Genomic DNA, 17,514 nt, shown 5'->3' on the forward strand with positions numbered 1-17,514 from the left:
ATCCATTCCAGGAAGAGGAGTGTCATTTATCCAGTCGTGTGCTCACAAACGCACATACATTTCCAGCTTCTGGTGGGAAAATTGTCAGCACCCAAGAAATTGTAAGTGCTGTCCAGGATGCCGAAAACAAAATGCAGATACAGCACGTAATGTGCTTATAAATAAACTAATAATCTGCTCTTATTGCTTATATTATTACAGATGTACATATGCTACTGCATGTATTGTAATACTAGAACTGTTGCCAGTGCCACATCCACTGCTACTGTTACCACTCCTCCTCCTCCTACAGTAGTTCCCACAGAAAGCAGACACAACGCACATGCCTTTGAAAAAAGGATTGTGTTTTATTTACAGTGATTTTCATCAGAATTACAATACAAACGATTTATAGACTGAGTCTCCACAGACGGAGAATTCATCCAGAACTTGAGGAGGTCAGCTGGAGACTGTGTGTGTGTGTGTGTGTGTGTGTGTGTGTGTGTGTGTGTGTGTGTGTGTGGGGCAGCTTTGGCAGAGGGAAAGTCCTTGAGTGTATCTGCAGCCTCCTCTTCCTCTTCTCCTCATCCTCCCCTTGGTTCTCCTGCTCAGTGACTCTCTCCTTTCTTTCCCACAACCTACATGGCGACTGAATAAAATGAACCTCCGTGAGCACAACACACACACTCACAAACAAACCTGAACATAGATGAATCCAGGCTGCTGTAACTGGTCCATACCCTCTTGAAGTCTCTCATGTTGGTGGCCTGTACTGGAGGCCGTCAAAGTTAACGCAATAATAACACGTTAACACATTTATTAAAATGCTGAGATAATGAGAAAACTTATTGTGCCACTCCATAAAGGCCCATGCAGGAGAACAGAGAGAACTGGAAATAATACAGAAGGAATACAAACATAGATCAACAGAAGAACTATACAGACCATAAAACAGGTTAGAGGCTCAATAATCACACCACGTTTTACAACAGGGACATATCTGCTCAGAGAAGTCTTTATTTTTGATAATACTTTTATTGCAAATTACTCATGAATTATACATCCACAATATATGCAGTATTTGCAACAGTATATTTGTAATTTGTTTTCTTGTATTTTATACACCCAGTGGTACATACAGAACAGAAGAGTAAGATAAAAACAAAGAGTAAATGGATAACTGAAGAAAAGAAGAAGAAAAATATACATATATACACACATACACATATACATACACACATGTACATATATACATAAATAATACACACAAAAAAGATAAAAGAAGTCTATATGATGACATCAATTGGGTAAACTGTATTTATTCTGTTCGGTTATTTATTGCCAAATATGATTTTTAAATCCCACACCGCTCCCATTTCCTTCAAATATAAGAGGTCTCCTACAATCCATAACTGATTTACAGTGGAAAAAAACGTGTTTGTTTCACTGCGCAGATTTAAAACAAGAAATGTCCCAAAATAGTATTTTTTAAAATTATTTTAACATTATCCCTCAAACAATTTACAGATTATTTATTTTTTACTTTTTTTTAAGATCTTCAATTAATCACATTAAAGTTTCCTTTTTTTTGTAATTGGTTACTTAGTATACAAATATGTTGCTTTAAAGAATAATAACAAAAACATCATGAGCAGTGATAACCATCATGGCTGAAAAGAGACAGAGCGCCACATACAGAAACTCTAAATGAGTTGTCGTGTGGTGTCTTGTCTCTCTGGATTTCAGTCTTTTGTGTTTAAAGTGTTACAGATTTCAGCAGAGGCTCCATAATAATGCAAACCAAATCCAGCATAGAGTGGCTGAGTGAATGTGGTCTGGACTCTGTGGAGGAGAGTCATGGTTTCAGAGACGCTGTAGAAAGACAGAATACCTGCACTGTGATCCAGATACACTCCTACTCTGGAGGACTGAGGACCAGAGATGGGAGTACTGATGTTGTTATGTCTGAAATCATAACCATCGTTGAAACACTCTAATGCCCAAGACTTGACATTGTTTCCAAATGCACTTTCTCTTCCTGCTCTGTTAATATTCTTGTATGCGACTGCTACAAACATGTAGCACCCCTTCCACTCCACCTCCCAGTAACAACGTCCAGTCAGACTTTGTCTACACAAAACCTGAGACCAGTCAGTGAAACTGTCTGGGTGACAAAACGTGGAACCTGTAGTATTACAGTATTTTGCCTTTAGGCTACTCTCAAGTATCACATATCTGTGTTTTGTTCTTGGATCCAGTGTGATTAGACATGCATATTTGAGGAATTCATCTCTGGTCTTGGGCTCTGGTTGTGGCACTAAAACATCTTCAGTACCTATCAGTGAGCTCGTGGTCCATTCCTCACTCAGAATGTCCTGTAGTTTATCTTTGGCCTCTGACACAGCTGCAGTCACATCCTCAGTGTACCTCAGAGGGCGGATACTGATGCTGGGTGAGTCTGTAGCTTCACTAAGACGTGACAGCATCGGGTAGTTCTGTAGAAACTGGGTGTGGTCCTCTGTGTGTGACAGCTGCTCCAGCCCAGCGTCTTTCCTCCTCAGCTCGGCGATCTCCTTCTGCAGCTTATCCTGAAGCTCGTTGACGTGAGTCGCTTCAGCTTTCTGACGAGATCTGATCTGCTGCTTCACATCTGTGAAGATCTTCTCGCTGTCCTCCACTGCTTTATCAGCAGAGTGATTGATAGCATACACCTCCTGCTGGAGCACCTTCACATCTTTCTCTCTGTTCTGGATTCTCTGCTGGATGTTTTGTCGACTCGCCCCGAGCTCTTTCTGCCTCTCAGTCATTTCTGCTGCAGCTGAAACTGTGTCGTGGCCTTTATGTTCATCCATGGAGCAGAGAATACAGATACACTGCTGATCAGTACGGCAGAAATTCTTCATCACCTCATTGTGACGAGTGCAGACGTTCTCCTGAAGCTTCTTGGAGGCGTCGACCAGCTTGTGTTTTTCAAAGCCGGGGGATTCATAGTGAGGCTGGAGGTGCTGCTCACAGTAAGAGACCAGACACTGCAGACAGGACTTGAGAGCTTTCAGCTTCCTCCCAGTGCAGAAATCACAGGCCACATCTCCAGGTCCGGCATAGCAGTGATCAGCTGGAGCAGCTTGGAGTCCTGTCTTCTTCAGTTCCTCCACTAAATCTGCCAACATGGTGCTTCTCACCAGAGCAGGCCTCGGTCCAAAGGTCTGTCTGCACTGAGGACAGCTGTAGATTTCTTTCTGATCCTCTTCATCCCAGTGGCTTCTAATACAGCTCATACAGTAGCTGTGACCACAGGAAACAGTCACCGGATCCTTCAGTAGATCCAAACAGATCGAACAGCAGAGTTTTTCCTGATCCGTCTGAATTCCTCGCTGCGCCATTTCACCTCTCAGAGACAGTGAATAACAAATAGTTTCACTTCCTCATACAAGAAAGATGCTGGGATCTGATCCAAATCAAGACTGAGCTCCTTTGTCAATGTTCACTCACTGATCTGCATTGAATAAGGTTTGTCAGCTCTTGTACTTCATAGCATGATGGTTACACCCGTCTGTAAACTGGCATATCAGTGTAGGAGGCAGGAATCAGGGAACACGTGGACTGAAGGGGACTGGCTTTGTTTGAGAGCAGGAAGAAGAAATTTGATTCAGTCCAGAGTCAGAAACAGTGATATCAGCCTGCAGTGCAGGAGACACTGTTCATGATCTAAATAATCACAATTCCAACACATCTGTCCAACTCACAATTATTTTATCAATTTGAACAGTGTAGAAAATATAATGTTATAACTCGTGCATTATAATCCAAGTCTCATTTATCCAGTCGTGTGCTCACAAACGCACATACATTTCCAGCTTCTGGTGGGAAAATTGTCATCACCCAAGAAATTGTAAGTGCTGTCCAGGATGCCGAAAACAAAATGCAGATACAGCACATAATGTGCTTATAAATAAACTAACAAGCTGCTCTTATTGCTTATATTATTGCAGATTTCCATATACTACTGCATGTATTGTAATACTAGAACTGTTACAGTGCCACATCCACTGCTACTGTTACCACTCCTCCTCCTCCTACAGTAGTTCCCACAGAAAGCAGACACAACGCACATGCCTTTGAAAAAGGATTGTGTTTTATTTACAGTGATTTTCATCAGAATTAGAATACAAACGATTTATAGACTGAGTCTCCACAGACGGAGAATTCATCCAGAATTTGAGGAGGTCAGCTGGAGACTGTGTGTGTGTGTGTGTGTGTGTGTGGGGCAGCTTTGGCAGAGGGAAAGTCCTTGGGTGTATCTGCAGCCTCCTCTTCTTCTTCTTTTTCTTCTCATCCTCCCATTGGTTCTCCTGCTCAGTGACTCTCTCCTTTCTTTCCCACAACCTACATGGCAACAGAATAAAATGAACCTCCGTGAGCACAACACACACACTCACAAAGAAACCTGAACATAGATGAATCCAGGCTGCTGTAACTGGTCCATACCCTCTTGAAGTCGCTCATGTTGGTGGCCTGTACCGGAGTGCCTATGAATGTCAGGTAGTTGATTTTTGTCGTCTCCTCGTCTCCTTGGTTTGACTTGACAAACAACTGGTGAGGAAAAAAAACAAAGGGACAAATACCATCATGAAACACACTAAACCAGTTAAACCTGGGAGTTTTAACCACTAGATGGCTCAGATAGAACCATGTTATTATAGGTAGACTGATCAGGGCCTGTTTAATCAAGCCTGCCAGAATTCCTCACGCTGAAAGTTATCTTAGGATGAAGTAGAATAACCACCTGGTGGTTGTACGCCTCTGCCAACCAGTGAAGTTGCAGTTTGCAGCCACGTCTGTCCCAAAAATGGCATCACTTCATCATTTTATCATGTTAGACATTTGTGTGAAATTGTCATGATTAGCATATGAATTCTTGAGTTATGGTCAAAAACGTGTTTTTGTGAGGTCACAGTGACCTCTGACTCTCAAAATCGAATCACTTCATCCTTGAGTACAAGTGGATGTTTGCGCCAAATTTGAAGAAATTCCCCCCAGGACAAAACCAGAAAACATAATGCATCTGGCCATTCTCAGAAATAAAAACCATACAAATCTTTTTTCATAAGCTCATTCTCAACAATACATATCTCTACAGGTACACCATCTCCTAACATGTTAGGACACATCTGGGGCTCTGCTAAATATCAGATCTTTCCTGAGTTAAGAAAGTTGATAAAACACTTTTACTCCTAGTTCTAAAAGTAGGACTCAGAACTTTTGGACAGATTTCCTACTCGGAACCGTTTGATAAATATGAGCCCCGGTATCCTGCCCACTGGTTGATTATTCACACTCATCAAATGAGAAACTATTCCTGTGAAAATAATAATAATGGATTCAAATATGGCTTACATTAGGGATGCAAATTTTAAGCACTTTCCTTAATCGATCATTGGTAACACTAACGATCAATCAACCGATTAATCGTGCATATAACAAACAATTCCAAATGCGTTTTTTTCCCCTCAATCATAGCCTCATTTCCATAGCAACACAATAATAATGCTTTAACAAAAATTTGTTTTAATGCCACTAATGTCTTTAACACATGAACGCAATTTTGCTCCAAACTTATGCAAAATTTTGGCGAGGAAAAACTGGCATGGCCATTTTCAAAGGGGTTTTAATCGATTGACAGTCCTATGAAATACATTACCAAACATTTAACATGACATTTTGTCTCAAGCCCAACCATGGCTATGTTTCAGCAGTAATGTTGGTATTCTGGTCCTTACCGTAACACTCTGTACATTCTGAAACTTGACGTAGCGCAGTGGAATCAGACCGTCGTCTTTGTAGTCTTCCTCTGACAGCTCCAGAGCCTGAGTGGCTTCGCTCCGCTCGGCGTCGTCGAAGCCCATCGACCGAGGGAGGTTGATGAACACCTTCACCACCTTAGGGGCTTGGGCTGACGTGGGGAAGGACGAGAGAAGGGAGGAAGGAAGGAGGGAGGGAGGGGAGGACGGAGAAAGGGAGGGGATGTTAGTTATCGGGGAGCTGAACATTTTTTTCATTGCAGTACCTCCAGATGAGAGATTCATATTAATGAAGTCATTAAATATAGAGCAACATAAAAAAAAAAGCTCACCAAAGTCTGAGGACAGTAGCTTCATAGAGTAGAGCTTCACAGGCTGGTTGAAAGCGATAGTTATCAGCAACTAGACAAGATTCAAGAACAGCAACATATTAGACTAATTACCATTAAATTTAATTTATCAGACAGCTAAACTGAGAAAGTACAAATCATTCTTTTTTTTAAACCTTTTGAAAATCAAACACACAAGAACAACAGTGTAAAGGATTTATTAAATAATGTGTTTATCTACCCAAGACGCGATCGTTAGCACATCTGTCTAACTAGCTTCCTGCTGACTGTCATGGGCATTTTCAAAGGGGTCCCCTTGACCTCTGACCTCCAGATGTGTGAATGTAAATGGGTTCTCTGGGTACCCACGAGTCTCCCCTTTACAGACATGCCCACTTTATGATAATCACATGCAGTTTGGGGCAAGTCATAGTCAAGTCAGCACACTGACACACTGACAGCTGTTGTTGCATGTTGGGCTGCAGTTTGCCATGTTATGATTAGAGTATATTTTTATATGCTAAATGCAGTACCTGTGAGGGTTTCTGGACAATATTAGTCATTGTTTTGTGTTGTTAATTGATTTCCAATAATAAATATATACATACATTTGCTTAAAGCAAACATATTTGCCAACTCAACACTTGACAAATCTCCCTTTAAGGTACCGGCGATTAACTATGGACAATCATGGGATTAATAGCGATTAAATATTTGAAATCGATTGACAGCCCTTCAAATAATAAATAAACTGACTGAACTGTCCTTCATTCTTGTGATTGCAAAATCACACATTTGTGCCAGGGGTGGGTTATTAGAGTTACCGGCTCGTACCTGCTCATCACAGTCGGACTCCATGTAGGTGGAGTCTTTGATTAAGCAGTTATCGAAGCCACAGTCGTCGCTCTCGTTGAGGCACTCGCAGCCGGCTTTGCTGACAAAAGGCATGAGGTCCATCTGAAAAACAAACCGAAGCAAGACAAAATCAACTTCTGGGTCTATTCCTGCATTTATTCAGCACTGATATTTATACACATGTCCTTTTGAGGCAACTGGTTGATTCACATTCTCTCCGGTTCACACAAGTACTTTATTATTTTCTTCTGTTTCCAACTTCACGACACATACTGTGTCGTACATACAACCAGAATCCTTCAGCAGAGAGGTGTCAGTAACATTGTCAACTCACGTATCCCTTTGGAATGTCCGAGTCCTCGCTGTTTCCGGGGTCGTTCTCTGTGTGTTGTTTGATCTTCTCCTCCAGACCCGCAGAGTCTGCCCCCTGATACTGGTCCACCCGAACCCGGTTCCTGAAGAACAAGAACGTCGGTGTGGCTGAGATGTTGTTGGCTGCCGCTGTTGCCTGAGAGAAAGAGAAATGGTTTTGTAAACTTCACCTCGCGTCATCAAAACCATGTCTAAACTGACCGTTGGTTTAACACCGTGCCGGATCTCTCTGGTGACTTGTGTCGATTTGACATTTCTGTTCCAGCATGGAGATCGCTTTCTGTTGCTTCGACTCTTGAGTCTGCAACACCCGGAAAGACGGGAAATTAATGTTTTTGGTCCACGTTTTTTCACAAATGGCGACTTTGCCAGTCACGTTCACGGTTTCAGCAGCCAACCTAGAGTTTAAATTTGAATGCCAAATGACTGGTAACACCTTGGTGAAGTAGAGACTTTGTGTATAATTTCAAATTGAAGGATAAGTCTGCTGGATGAAAACCATTGTGGTGGATGCGGCAGATCAGACTTACCTGACAGACATGGACATCTACTTCCAGGAAGACGACCTGTGGGTACTTGTTACTCAACATGTTGAACGCTGGAGTTATTCTGACACAGGGCCGACACCTGAAGAGGAAGAGGAGAGGGTGTTAGTGATCTGCTCTGGTCTCTCAAGTAGTGCTGAAACGATTAGCCAGTTAGTCAACAGGTCAATTAACATTAATGACAATAATCAATGAACTGTTTCAGTTATTTTATCAAATCAAAACCAGCAAAACTTCACATTTTAGAAGCTGTTAAAGTTGAACAGTATAGGTCTCACATACATTTTTAACAAGTGTATTATCGAAACTGTCATTGATTTGCTGTCTTTTCATCCAACTCAACACTCCTACAGACTAATATCAAAGCCTTTTTAAAGTTACTATTAGCTAAGTACAATCAAAGTGTAAAGACATAGCTAACTAACAAACAACAACAAGTAACAAGGAGTACAATATATCAGCTTTTCATCATTAAATCTGACCTCCCCTCAGCAGCCAAGTTACTGTAAATACTGCTATGTCATTGTAAGCAACAGAGCTAGTTAACTAACGCCTGCTAATGAAAGCATGCTTTCCTATCAATGAAAGCTACACCTATAAGATAATAAACAGTTAAACAAGGAGCTCCTCAGGGTGTTTTCCAGTGTTATGCTGAAAGGAGAGACTGAAGCGAGCAGAGCCCTGCTTAGCCGAGTTATGACTTTATTCTAGTAATATGACTTTATTTCTCGTAAAGTTATGACTTTATTCTCGCAATATTATTACTTTATTCTTGCAATATTATGACTTTTATTCTCGTAATATTATTACTTTATTTCTCGTAATATGACTTTATTTCTCGTAATATGACTTTATTCTCGCAATATGACTTTTGTTCTCGTAATATGACTTTATTTCTCGTAATATTATGACTTTATTCTCGCAATATGACTTTTATTCTCGTAATATTATTACTTTATTTCTCGTGAAGTTATGACTTTATTTCTCGTAATATTATGACTTTATTTCTCGTAATATGACTTTATTCTCGCAATATGACTTTTGTTCTCGTAATATGACTTTATTTCTCGTAATATTATTACTTTATTTCTCGTAATATGACTTTATTTCTCGTAATATGACTTTATTCTCGCAATATGACTTTTGTTCTCGTAATATGACTTTATTTCTCGCAATATTATGACTTTATTCTCGCAATATTATTACTTTATTCTCGCAATATGACTTTTATTCTCGTAATATTATGACTTTATTTCTCGTAATATGACTTTATTCTCGCAATATGACTTTTGTTCTCGTAATATGACTTTATTTCTCGTAATATTATTACTTTATTTCTCGTAATATGACTTTATTCTCGTAATATTATTACTTTATTTCTCGTGAAGTTATGACTTTATTTCTCGTAATATGACTTTATTTCTCGTAATATTATGACTTTATTCTCGCAATATGACTTTTGTTCTCGTAATATTACTTTATTTCTCGTAATATGACTTTATTCTCGCGATATGACCTTTTTTCTCATAAAGTTATGACTTTATTCTTGTAATATTATTGCTTTATTTTTCGTAATATGACTTTTTTTCTTGTAAAGTTATGACTTTCAGGTCTCACATACATTTTAAACAAGTCTATTATCTAAACTGTCATTGATTTGCTGTCTTTTCATCCAACTTAACACTCCTACAGACTAATATCAAAGCCTTTATATTAGTAACATACATCACATAACATACATAACATCATATTAGTAACAAGAAGTAAAACACATCAGCTTGGTTACATGTATATTGGTGGTAATGTTGCTGTTTTTCATCATAAAATCTGACCATCACCTCAGCAGCCAAGTTACTGTAAATACTGCTATGTCATTGATTTGCTGTCTTTTCATCCAACTTAACACTCCTAGTACAGACTAATATCAAAGCCTTTTTAACGTTACTATTAGCTAAGTACAATCAAAGTGTAAAGACATAGCTAACTAACAACAACAACAAGTAACAAGGAGTACAATATATCAGCTTTTCATCATTAAATCTGACCTCCCCTCAGCAGCCAAGTTACTGTAAATACTGCTATGTCATTGTAAGCAACAGAGCTAGTTAGCTGACTAACGCCTGGTAATGACAGCATGCTTTCCTCTCAATGAAAGCTACACCTATAATATAATAAACAGTTAAACCAGGAGCTCTTCAGGGTGTTTTCTAGTGTTATGCTGAAAGCAGAGACTGACTGCAGAGCTCTCTGCTGAGCCGCTCGGCCTGCTACTCTTACCCAGCCATTGTGAACTTCACCACGGCGAGCCTGGAGCCGGCGGCCGCTAGCTCCGGCTGGAAGTCCGGGTCGCTCCCGATCACTTTAACACCGACCATGGTGGAGTCTGTGGCTGTATGTGGGACAGTAAAAACTAATAAATATGAAGTGTGTCTAGCTTTCTTGTTAGGTAGATTAGCTCACTAGCTTGCTTTCTGAATCACACCACTACAACAAGCACAAGTGAGCTGTGAAGCCGGATGTGAATCCTGATTGGACAATACACCGGCAGTTTAGACGCTTGTAGATGCGTTACTGCCCTCTATAGGATAAAGAGCCCCTCTCCAGTGGCTCCCTGTGGGTTTAAAAAAATGTTTTCATTCATTTTCATTTCATTTTCATTTTTATTTATCATTGTTGTAGGTCTACGGTAAAATAATATAAAAAATACGGTAAAAACGAAAGTAAAGTCATAGGTATGAGAATAAAAGTCGTGATATTCTGATAATAAAGTCATAAGGTTAAGAGAAAAAAGTTGTAAAGTTATGATTTTATTCTCGCAATATTACGACTTTATTTCTCGTAAAGTTATGACTTTATTCTCGCAATATTACGACTTTATTTCTTGTTAAGTTATGACTTTATTCTCGCTATATTAAGAATTTCTTTCACGCAAAGTTACGACTTTATTCTTGTAATATGACTTTTTTTCTCGTAAAGTTATGACTTTATTTCTCATAAAGTTATAACTTCATTCTCGTAATATTTTGACTCTTTTTCTCATAAAGTCATGACTTTTTTTCTCGTAAAGTTATGACTTTATTTCTCATAAAGTTATAACTTCATTCTCGTAATATTTTGACTCTTTTTCTCATAAAGTCATGACTTTATTCTCGTAAAGTTATGACCTTATTTTAGTAAAGTTACGACTTTATTCTCGCAATATTACGACTTTTTTTCTCGTAAAGTTATGACTTTTTTCTCGGAATTTCAGATCTTTTTCCTGTATTTGTTGTATTGTGAGCTGGTTATCCGGGTGATGTTTATGACAGTAAAACGAATAAATATGAAGTGTTTCTAGCTTTCTTGTTAGGTAGATTAGCTCACTAGCTTGTTTTCTGAATCACACCACTACAACAAGCACGGATGTGAATCCTGATTGGACAATAGACCGGAAAGGGCTTTCTCTTCTTCTTCTGTGATATTTTTCGCAGTTTAGACGCTTCTAGGCGTGTTACTGCCCTCCACAGGATAAAGAAGAAAATTAATTAATTTTAATTCTCGCGAAGCCATAATCTGTAAATTTGTTGTATCTTCTAAATTCGGCTGTCTTTTAAAAGGGACTGTTTGTAACCTCTTACTCGTATAAATCAATCCGGGTCGGTGTCCCATGCGCGCTCCCATGTGGCTTCGCTTTTCAGACTCAGACTCCAACACAAACTATACGGAAGCACCAAAACCGCAAAGTTATATCTAGTGAAGCCCGTCTGTTAAACAGTGTTGGCCGCGGTCAGAGGACGCGGGGGAGACCTTTGGTCTCCAGGGCCGGAGTCTCTGCTGTACTCTGCTCCTCTGCTCCTCTGCTCCTCTGCCTGCTTACCTTCACTCACAGCTCGCTCCACCTCACGTGCATACGCGCACACTACACACTGCAGGAGAGTTAGTTTAGCTCTGAGAATATCTAGTGAATGTGTAATGGACGTTTGTGCAGAAATAAATGCTGCAGCTCCTCCAGACCAACAGAGGTTTCCCATGTCTTGTGAAGTGACGGGGCTTCGCAGCGAGAAACGTTATCGTCTCCGACCAGGTGCCGGTGTCTCCCCTGTTCCCTCCGGCCGCGGTCGGGAGGCTGAGGCAGGAAAAGCCAACACTAGAATCAGCATTAATTCATGGAGAGACCTTCGTCTGGTCAGCTAACATTACTGCCAAGCAGGTGAAATAGAGTGATATTGTGGTTTTAGCTGACATGTGTCGCCTCACTGTTTTGACGGATGCTCGCTCACATTCAGGTAGCAGGTGCACACGGGCGAGCGCGAGCAACAGGACGCTGACTTTCGTTGACTTAACGGCCACAGGTGTCGCTGTTAACAACCAATTTCTGATTTTTACAAACAGTCCCTTTAATATTAAAATGGTCCTGTGGTCCACTACAGTGGACATGCTGTTAAAAAAAAAATAATAAAAAAAAATAAAAAAAGTTTAAATTGTAAGATTTTCTTTAAACCTTATAAATATTAAGGAAATCACCAAAAAAAAAAAATTAAATTGGAAGACACTTTTTTCCCTCGGTTCTTAACCGCTTTATGTCACTCCTAAACTCAAATTTTAAAAAAGTCACAAGTAGAAGTAAAAAAACACATCCAAAGGGACATTTCTATTTCTGACAGCAGCAGCAGCAGGCCAAGCAGCATCCCCCTGTAATTGACCACCTGGTTTAATTAAGCATTCAATTACACACCTTTACCTGTGCGTCACGTGACCAGAGCTCCTGTCTTCCTCCAGCAGCAGCTACAGCTTCCTCCTCCTCCAATTCCCTGAATGCCACGCGTTGTTTTTAAACCAGCTATTTATTGTTGTTGTTTTAACTGCTGTTGGACGTGTCGGACCGGTCCGGCAGGTTGGTGCAGGTGCGTGGCAGAGCCGAGCAGCCCAGGTGAGGCGGGCAGCAGCAGGAAGAAGGGCGGGGAGCTGAGACGAGCTGAGCTGCAGCAGGAGCAGCTCTCTACAAGCAGGAAGAAGAGGAGGAAAACATGGTGCGGTAACAAAACGCCCTGGACACCGACTGAAAAACAGGATTCACCTTTTTATATCATTCTGCGAAGGACACCAAGTAAGTCAAGATAGATGTATAAATGTACCTGAGTGTATTTTTTAGACTTAATAGTGTTTAAAATCCACAGAGAGCAGGTGAGGGATTCACCTGGGCTGCTCGACTCACCTTTCCTCTCTTTGCTATATATAGTTTTTGGGTGCTATATGGGCTCAAAACGTTCACTTTATACCTTGTGTTGTAGTTCAAGTTGGTCATTTTAACATCCTTAGTGCCTGGGCTCTAGCTGTGTTTCCAAAGTAGTTTTCTATTTTGTAATAATGTCTTGTATTTAATCTATCCCTATAGTTCAATGAGGGTATAGACTCTCTTTCTACAGCAGTAGGCTACATCCTCCAAAGTGATTGAAACTGGACTGTATCAGGAGTGTTGTGTTGTAGCCTATTAGACTGCATTAGTTTTATACATAAATAAATACATTGACAAATTCATCTTCTATTATCAATTGAACTATTAATGATGTCTTTCTCCTCCCCATTTCCCCACCATACACCTTCAATTAATGTGTCTGAGTGAGGAAAAGTGTCAAGTACCAATGGTTGGTATTGAATATCTGTTCATATTCATAATCTTTTTATGTATTCTTTGATCAGGCAGTTCCTGATTTACTTATTTTTAAATGCCAGTTGGACAAATGTCACGTACGACTGCTTCAAGTAGGGCTGTCAATCGGATAGAATATTTAATTGCATGATTGTCCAAAGATGATCACGATTAGTTGAAAATTAATCACACCCTTTTTTTAAAAAGTTGAACCTGGCTCACAAATAGTATTGCTAAAGTCATGTTTGATGTTATAATTATGGTTATATTCATGTAAGTTCAAAATGTATCTAAAAATTAAACAAATAAAATCCCAAATTATAATAGTTAATCGCAAATTAATCACACATTTCTTTTTTTATCTGTTCCAAGTTGTACCTTAAAGGGAGATTTGTCAAGTATTTAATACTCACGGAAGTGGACAAATATGCTGCTTTATGCAAATATATGTATTACTGGAAATCAGTTAACAAAACATTAACTAATATTGTCCAGAAACCCTCACAGGTACTGCATTTAGTATTAAATAATATACTCAAATCATAACATGGCAAACTCAAACCCCTCCTGTCAGTGTGTCAGTGTGCTGACTTGACTATGACTTGCCCCAAAACTGCATGTGATTATCATTAAGTGGGCATGGCTGTAAAGGGGAGACTCGTGGGTACCCATTGAACCCATTTTCATTCACATATCTTGAGGTCAGAGGTCAAGGGGACCTCTTTGAAAATGGCCATGACAGTTTTTCCTCGCCAAAATTTAACTACGTTTGGAGCGTTATTAAGCCTCCTTCCCGACAAGCTAGTGTGACATGGTTAGTAACACTGGATTCCTTATGTTTTTTCTAGTTTCATATGATGCCAGTCACTTTACTAGCATTAAAACAGAGCCCGCTTTGACAGCCTTAGTTTTAAACAACATTTAACATGTTAAATTTACTTAATTCTCAAAGTAAGGTATATGTTTATATATGTATGTATCCTATTGGTATTCAAATTTAGGGATTTCTTATCAGTACTAGTATTTAGAGCTGCAACTAACAATTATTTTCATCGAAGATTAATCTGTCGATCATTTTCTCTATTAATCGATTAGTTAGATTGTCAGAAAATGGTGACAAATGTCGATCAGTGTTTCCCAAAGCCCTAGATGACGTCCTCAAATGTCTTGTTTTGTCCACAACCGACAAAGATATTCAGTCTACTGTCATAGAGGAGTAAAGAAACCAGAAAATATTCACATTTAAGAAGCTGCAATCAGAGAATTTGACTTGTTTTTTCTTTAAAAATCACTCAATCCGATTTTAATAGATTATCAAACTAATTGGCCATTAATTGAATAGATTAATCTAATCCATTAATCGTTGCAGCTCTACTTCTATTGGAAATAATGTCTGCTGTTTCTGGCTTAATTGTTTTCATTACATAATCAAGAGTCTTACCATGATGACTAATGATGATGACATCTGTGTTTTGCATAATTTTTAAAAGGAGGATCACTGTACCTTGTCGCAACATAAACATGTGACCGAGCCAGAACAGAAGCCTGTCCAGGTAGCTTGTTAAACACACCCACAAGGTCTGCGCTGTAGCTGGTGTTGTGTGTGAACACAGTGGCAGCTCCGGGCACATGTGTCCAACCAGCGCTGATGTTTTTTCCATAAACAGAAAAGCAAAGTCCTTTTTGATTAGGGAAATGTTTGTCTCCTTATGGAAATGGTCGACCTTGAAATCAGTGACTGAGAATTTGAATTGTGACTTGAGAGGCAAATGGATTGAAGGTTTAGCTGAGGTGAAGGCTTCTTCTGTATGTTTTCCATACAGAAAAGGTTGGTTGCTGGATCTGTACGGGGCTGAAGCTTTCCGTTGGTGTGTTGTTGATTTCTTGTCCTGAAAGTGTTGTTAGAATCAAACTCTTTCTATTTTATTTTGTGTTGTTAAAGGATCTCCGTTTCTACTGATCTGTTCTTAAAGGGTGGGTCCATTATTTTATGTTTTTTTTAGGGTTTTTATATCATGCTGTAGCTTCCCTGTTGTGTTCCTGACATATTCAAATCTGAACATTCAAATTTTGGTCAAAGTATGTACAGTATGTGTGTTTTGGCGTCACAATGCCATTTTCCCTTCAAGCCCTTCTAAAAGCTTTTTCCCTCGTGACCTGACGTAGGTTTCTGCATGATGACGCTGCTACATGTACAGTATATATATATATACATATATATATATATATATATATATATATATATATATATACATATATATATATATATATATATATATATATATATATATATATATATATATATATAGAGATAGATAGATATACAGTCGGCACACTCACTGTGTGGAGGAAACACGTTAGTTCGGATCTGAAAATCTTGCAGAGGAAAAACTGTCATGGCCATTTTCAAAAGGGTCCTTTGACCTCTGACCTCAAGATATGTGAATGAAAATGGGTTCTATGGGTACCCACGAGTCTCCCCTTTACAGACATGCTCACTTTATGATAATCACATGCACTTTGGGGCAAGTCATAGTCAAGTCAGCACACTGACAGCTGTTGTTACCTGTTGGACTTGAGTTTGCCATGTTATGATTTGAGCATACATTTTATGCTAAATGCAGTACCTGTGAGGGTTTCTGGACAATATTTGTCATTGTTTTGTGGTGTTAATTGATTTCTAATAATAAATATATGCATATATTTGCATAAAGCAAACATATTTGCCCACTCCCATGTTGATAAGAGTATTAAATACTGGACAAATCTCCCCTTTTAAGGTACATTTTGAGCAGATAAAAAAATGTGATCGCGATTAATTATTATAATTTGGGATTTTATTTGTTTAATTTTCAGAAACATTTTGAACTTACATGAATATAACCATAATTATAACATCAAACATGAGTTCAACACTACAGTTTGTCAAAAAAACCATTTCATTGGGGTTCAATTGGCCACCTGTGGGTCCCAGAGACTCACTGCATTAACATCACTGCTGCAGCGGACCAAGAGCAATACTATTTGTGAGCCGGGTTCAACTTTTTTACCTACATTTTTTTGCCGGAGCCTGTGCATGTGGACCTCTGTGCAAACACAAAGGTGTCATTGAAATGAATGAGGAAACTGCATCTTTGTTTTTTTTTGTTGTTTTTTTAACTGAGCACAGCCTCACACTGATGCGCTTACACTTAAATGTTGAAGATGATCACTTATGTGAACTTTTCAGAGAGTAGAAGATGATGTAAATAAGAGGAGCATGGCCGATTGTTTGTGGTTTATATGTGCAGACAGAGTCACTATATTAAGTGGTAATCCAGCAGAGAACAGGCAGCCATTACTCTTTCTGTTTCCCACCTGTTAGTCACAGACATCAGCGCCAACAGATTCCCCCCCAGGTGCTGCAGAAACCCGACTCTGCATTCATCTGACTGATAGCATCTGTTCTCACCGGCCGGCACGCTCAGTCATACACACAATTACTCGACATTCCCCTCCGCTGTAGCCCAGACCTCATCCTGATAAATAATGAATAAGTCAAATATCTTTCACTTTTCTTACACTTGCCAGCTCTTCAAACCATACGTGATCACTTCAGGATGGTCAATACATTTCCTACGTCTGCCAAGGAGGTTTAGTTTTCTGTTCCATCTCTGTTTGTTAGCAGGAGATATCAACAACGGTCTCGCACATTTCAATGAAATTTAGTTCAAAATTCAGCCACAGACCAGGAAAACGGTGATTAGATTTTGGTGGCTCAGACATCAGTAGGGCCGACATGTGGCTAATTATAGTCCTCAGTCTATTTCTGTCATTAGAAGCAGCAATCTGGATTAACTGGTTCAACACAAATCCATCCACATAGACCAGGCTATGCTTTTGAAACTTATTTTCAACATGTTCTGATAATTTTTCTAATTTATTACTTTTTTGCAAACATCATCTGATTTAGCCATAGGCTATAAGCCCTGTAGGTTTAATTTGTTTTCTGACAATATTTTTCT

The 17,514-nt window shown here is 39.3% G+C and overlaps 3 protein-coding genes across 6 annotated transcripts in view; 1 reads left to right on the top strand and 2 right to left on the bottom strand.

Moving 5' to 3' along the window:
- Positions 1 to 327: 327 nt before the first annotated feature.
- txnl1 (thioredoxin-like 1) lies at positions 328 to 10,422 on the bottom strand. 2 transcript variants are annotated; one of them, XM_074617585.1, is made up of 8 exons: positions 10,159 to 10,422; positions 7,867 to 7,963; positions 7,299 to 7,472; positions 6,944 to 7,066; positions 6,113 to 6,182; positions 5,760 to 5,932; positions 4,468 to 4,572; positions 328 to 617 (listed from the first exon to the last, which is right to left on the bottom strand). In XM_074617585.1, exons 1-8 carry the CDS (start codon positions 10,254 to 10,256, stop codon positions 588 to 590), a joined length of 870 nt encoding a protein of 289 aa, XP_074473686.1. In that variant the 5' UTR covers positions 10,257 to 10,422; the 3' UTR covers positions 328 to 587. The 2 variants fall into 2 exon arrangements, with proteins under 2 accessions (XP_074473686.1, XP_074473685.1); XM_074617584.1 differs by lacking the exon at positions 328 to 617 and adding an exon at positions 4,095 to 4,365 and having other exon boundaries at positions 10,159 to 10,421.
- LOC141757231 (tripartite motif-containing protein 16-like) lies at positions 1,301 to 3,729 on the bottom strand. The gene has a single exon (XM_074617581.1). The coding sequence runs from the start codon at positions 3,360 to 3,362 to the stop codon at positions 1,722 to 1,724; it is 1,641 nt and encodes a 546-aa protein (XP_074473682.1). The 5' UTR covers positions 3,363 to 3,729; the 3' UTR covers positions 1,301 to 1,721.
- Positions 10,423 to 12,577: 2,155 nt separating the features above from the next.
- The window catches only part of atp8b1 (ATPase phospholipid transporting 8B1), a 50,822-nt gene continuing 45,885 nt past the window's right edge, over positions 12,578 to 17,514 (top strand). For all 3 annotated transcript variants that reach the window (XM_074616969.1, XM_074616970.1, XM_074616971.1), the window contains exon 1: positions 12,578 to 12,967. The gene's annotated coding sequence lies outside the window, so the exon portion shown is untranslated. The remainder of the gene's footprint in view (positions 12,968 to 17,514) is intronic.

The sequence above is a fragment of the Sebastes fasciatus genome, chromosome 19 (genome assembly GCF_043250625.1).
Source record: "Sebastes fasciatus isolate fSebFas1 chromosome 19, fSebFas1.pri, whole genome shotgun sequence".
NCBI classification, from domain to species: Eukaryota; Metazoa; Chordata; class Actinopteri; order Perciformes; family Sebastidae; genus Sebastes; species Sebastes fasciatus.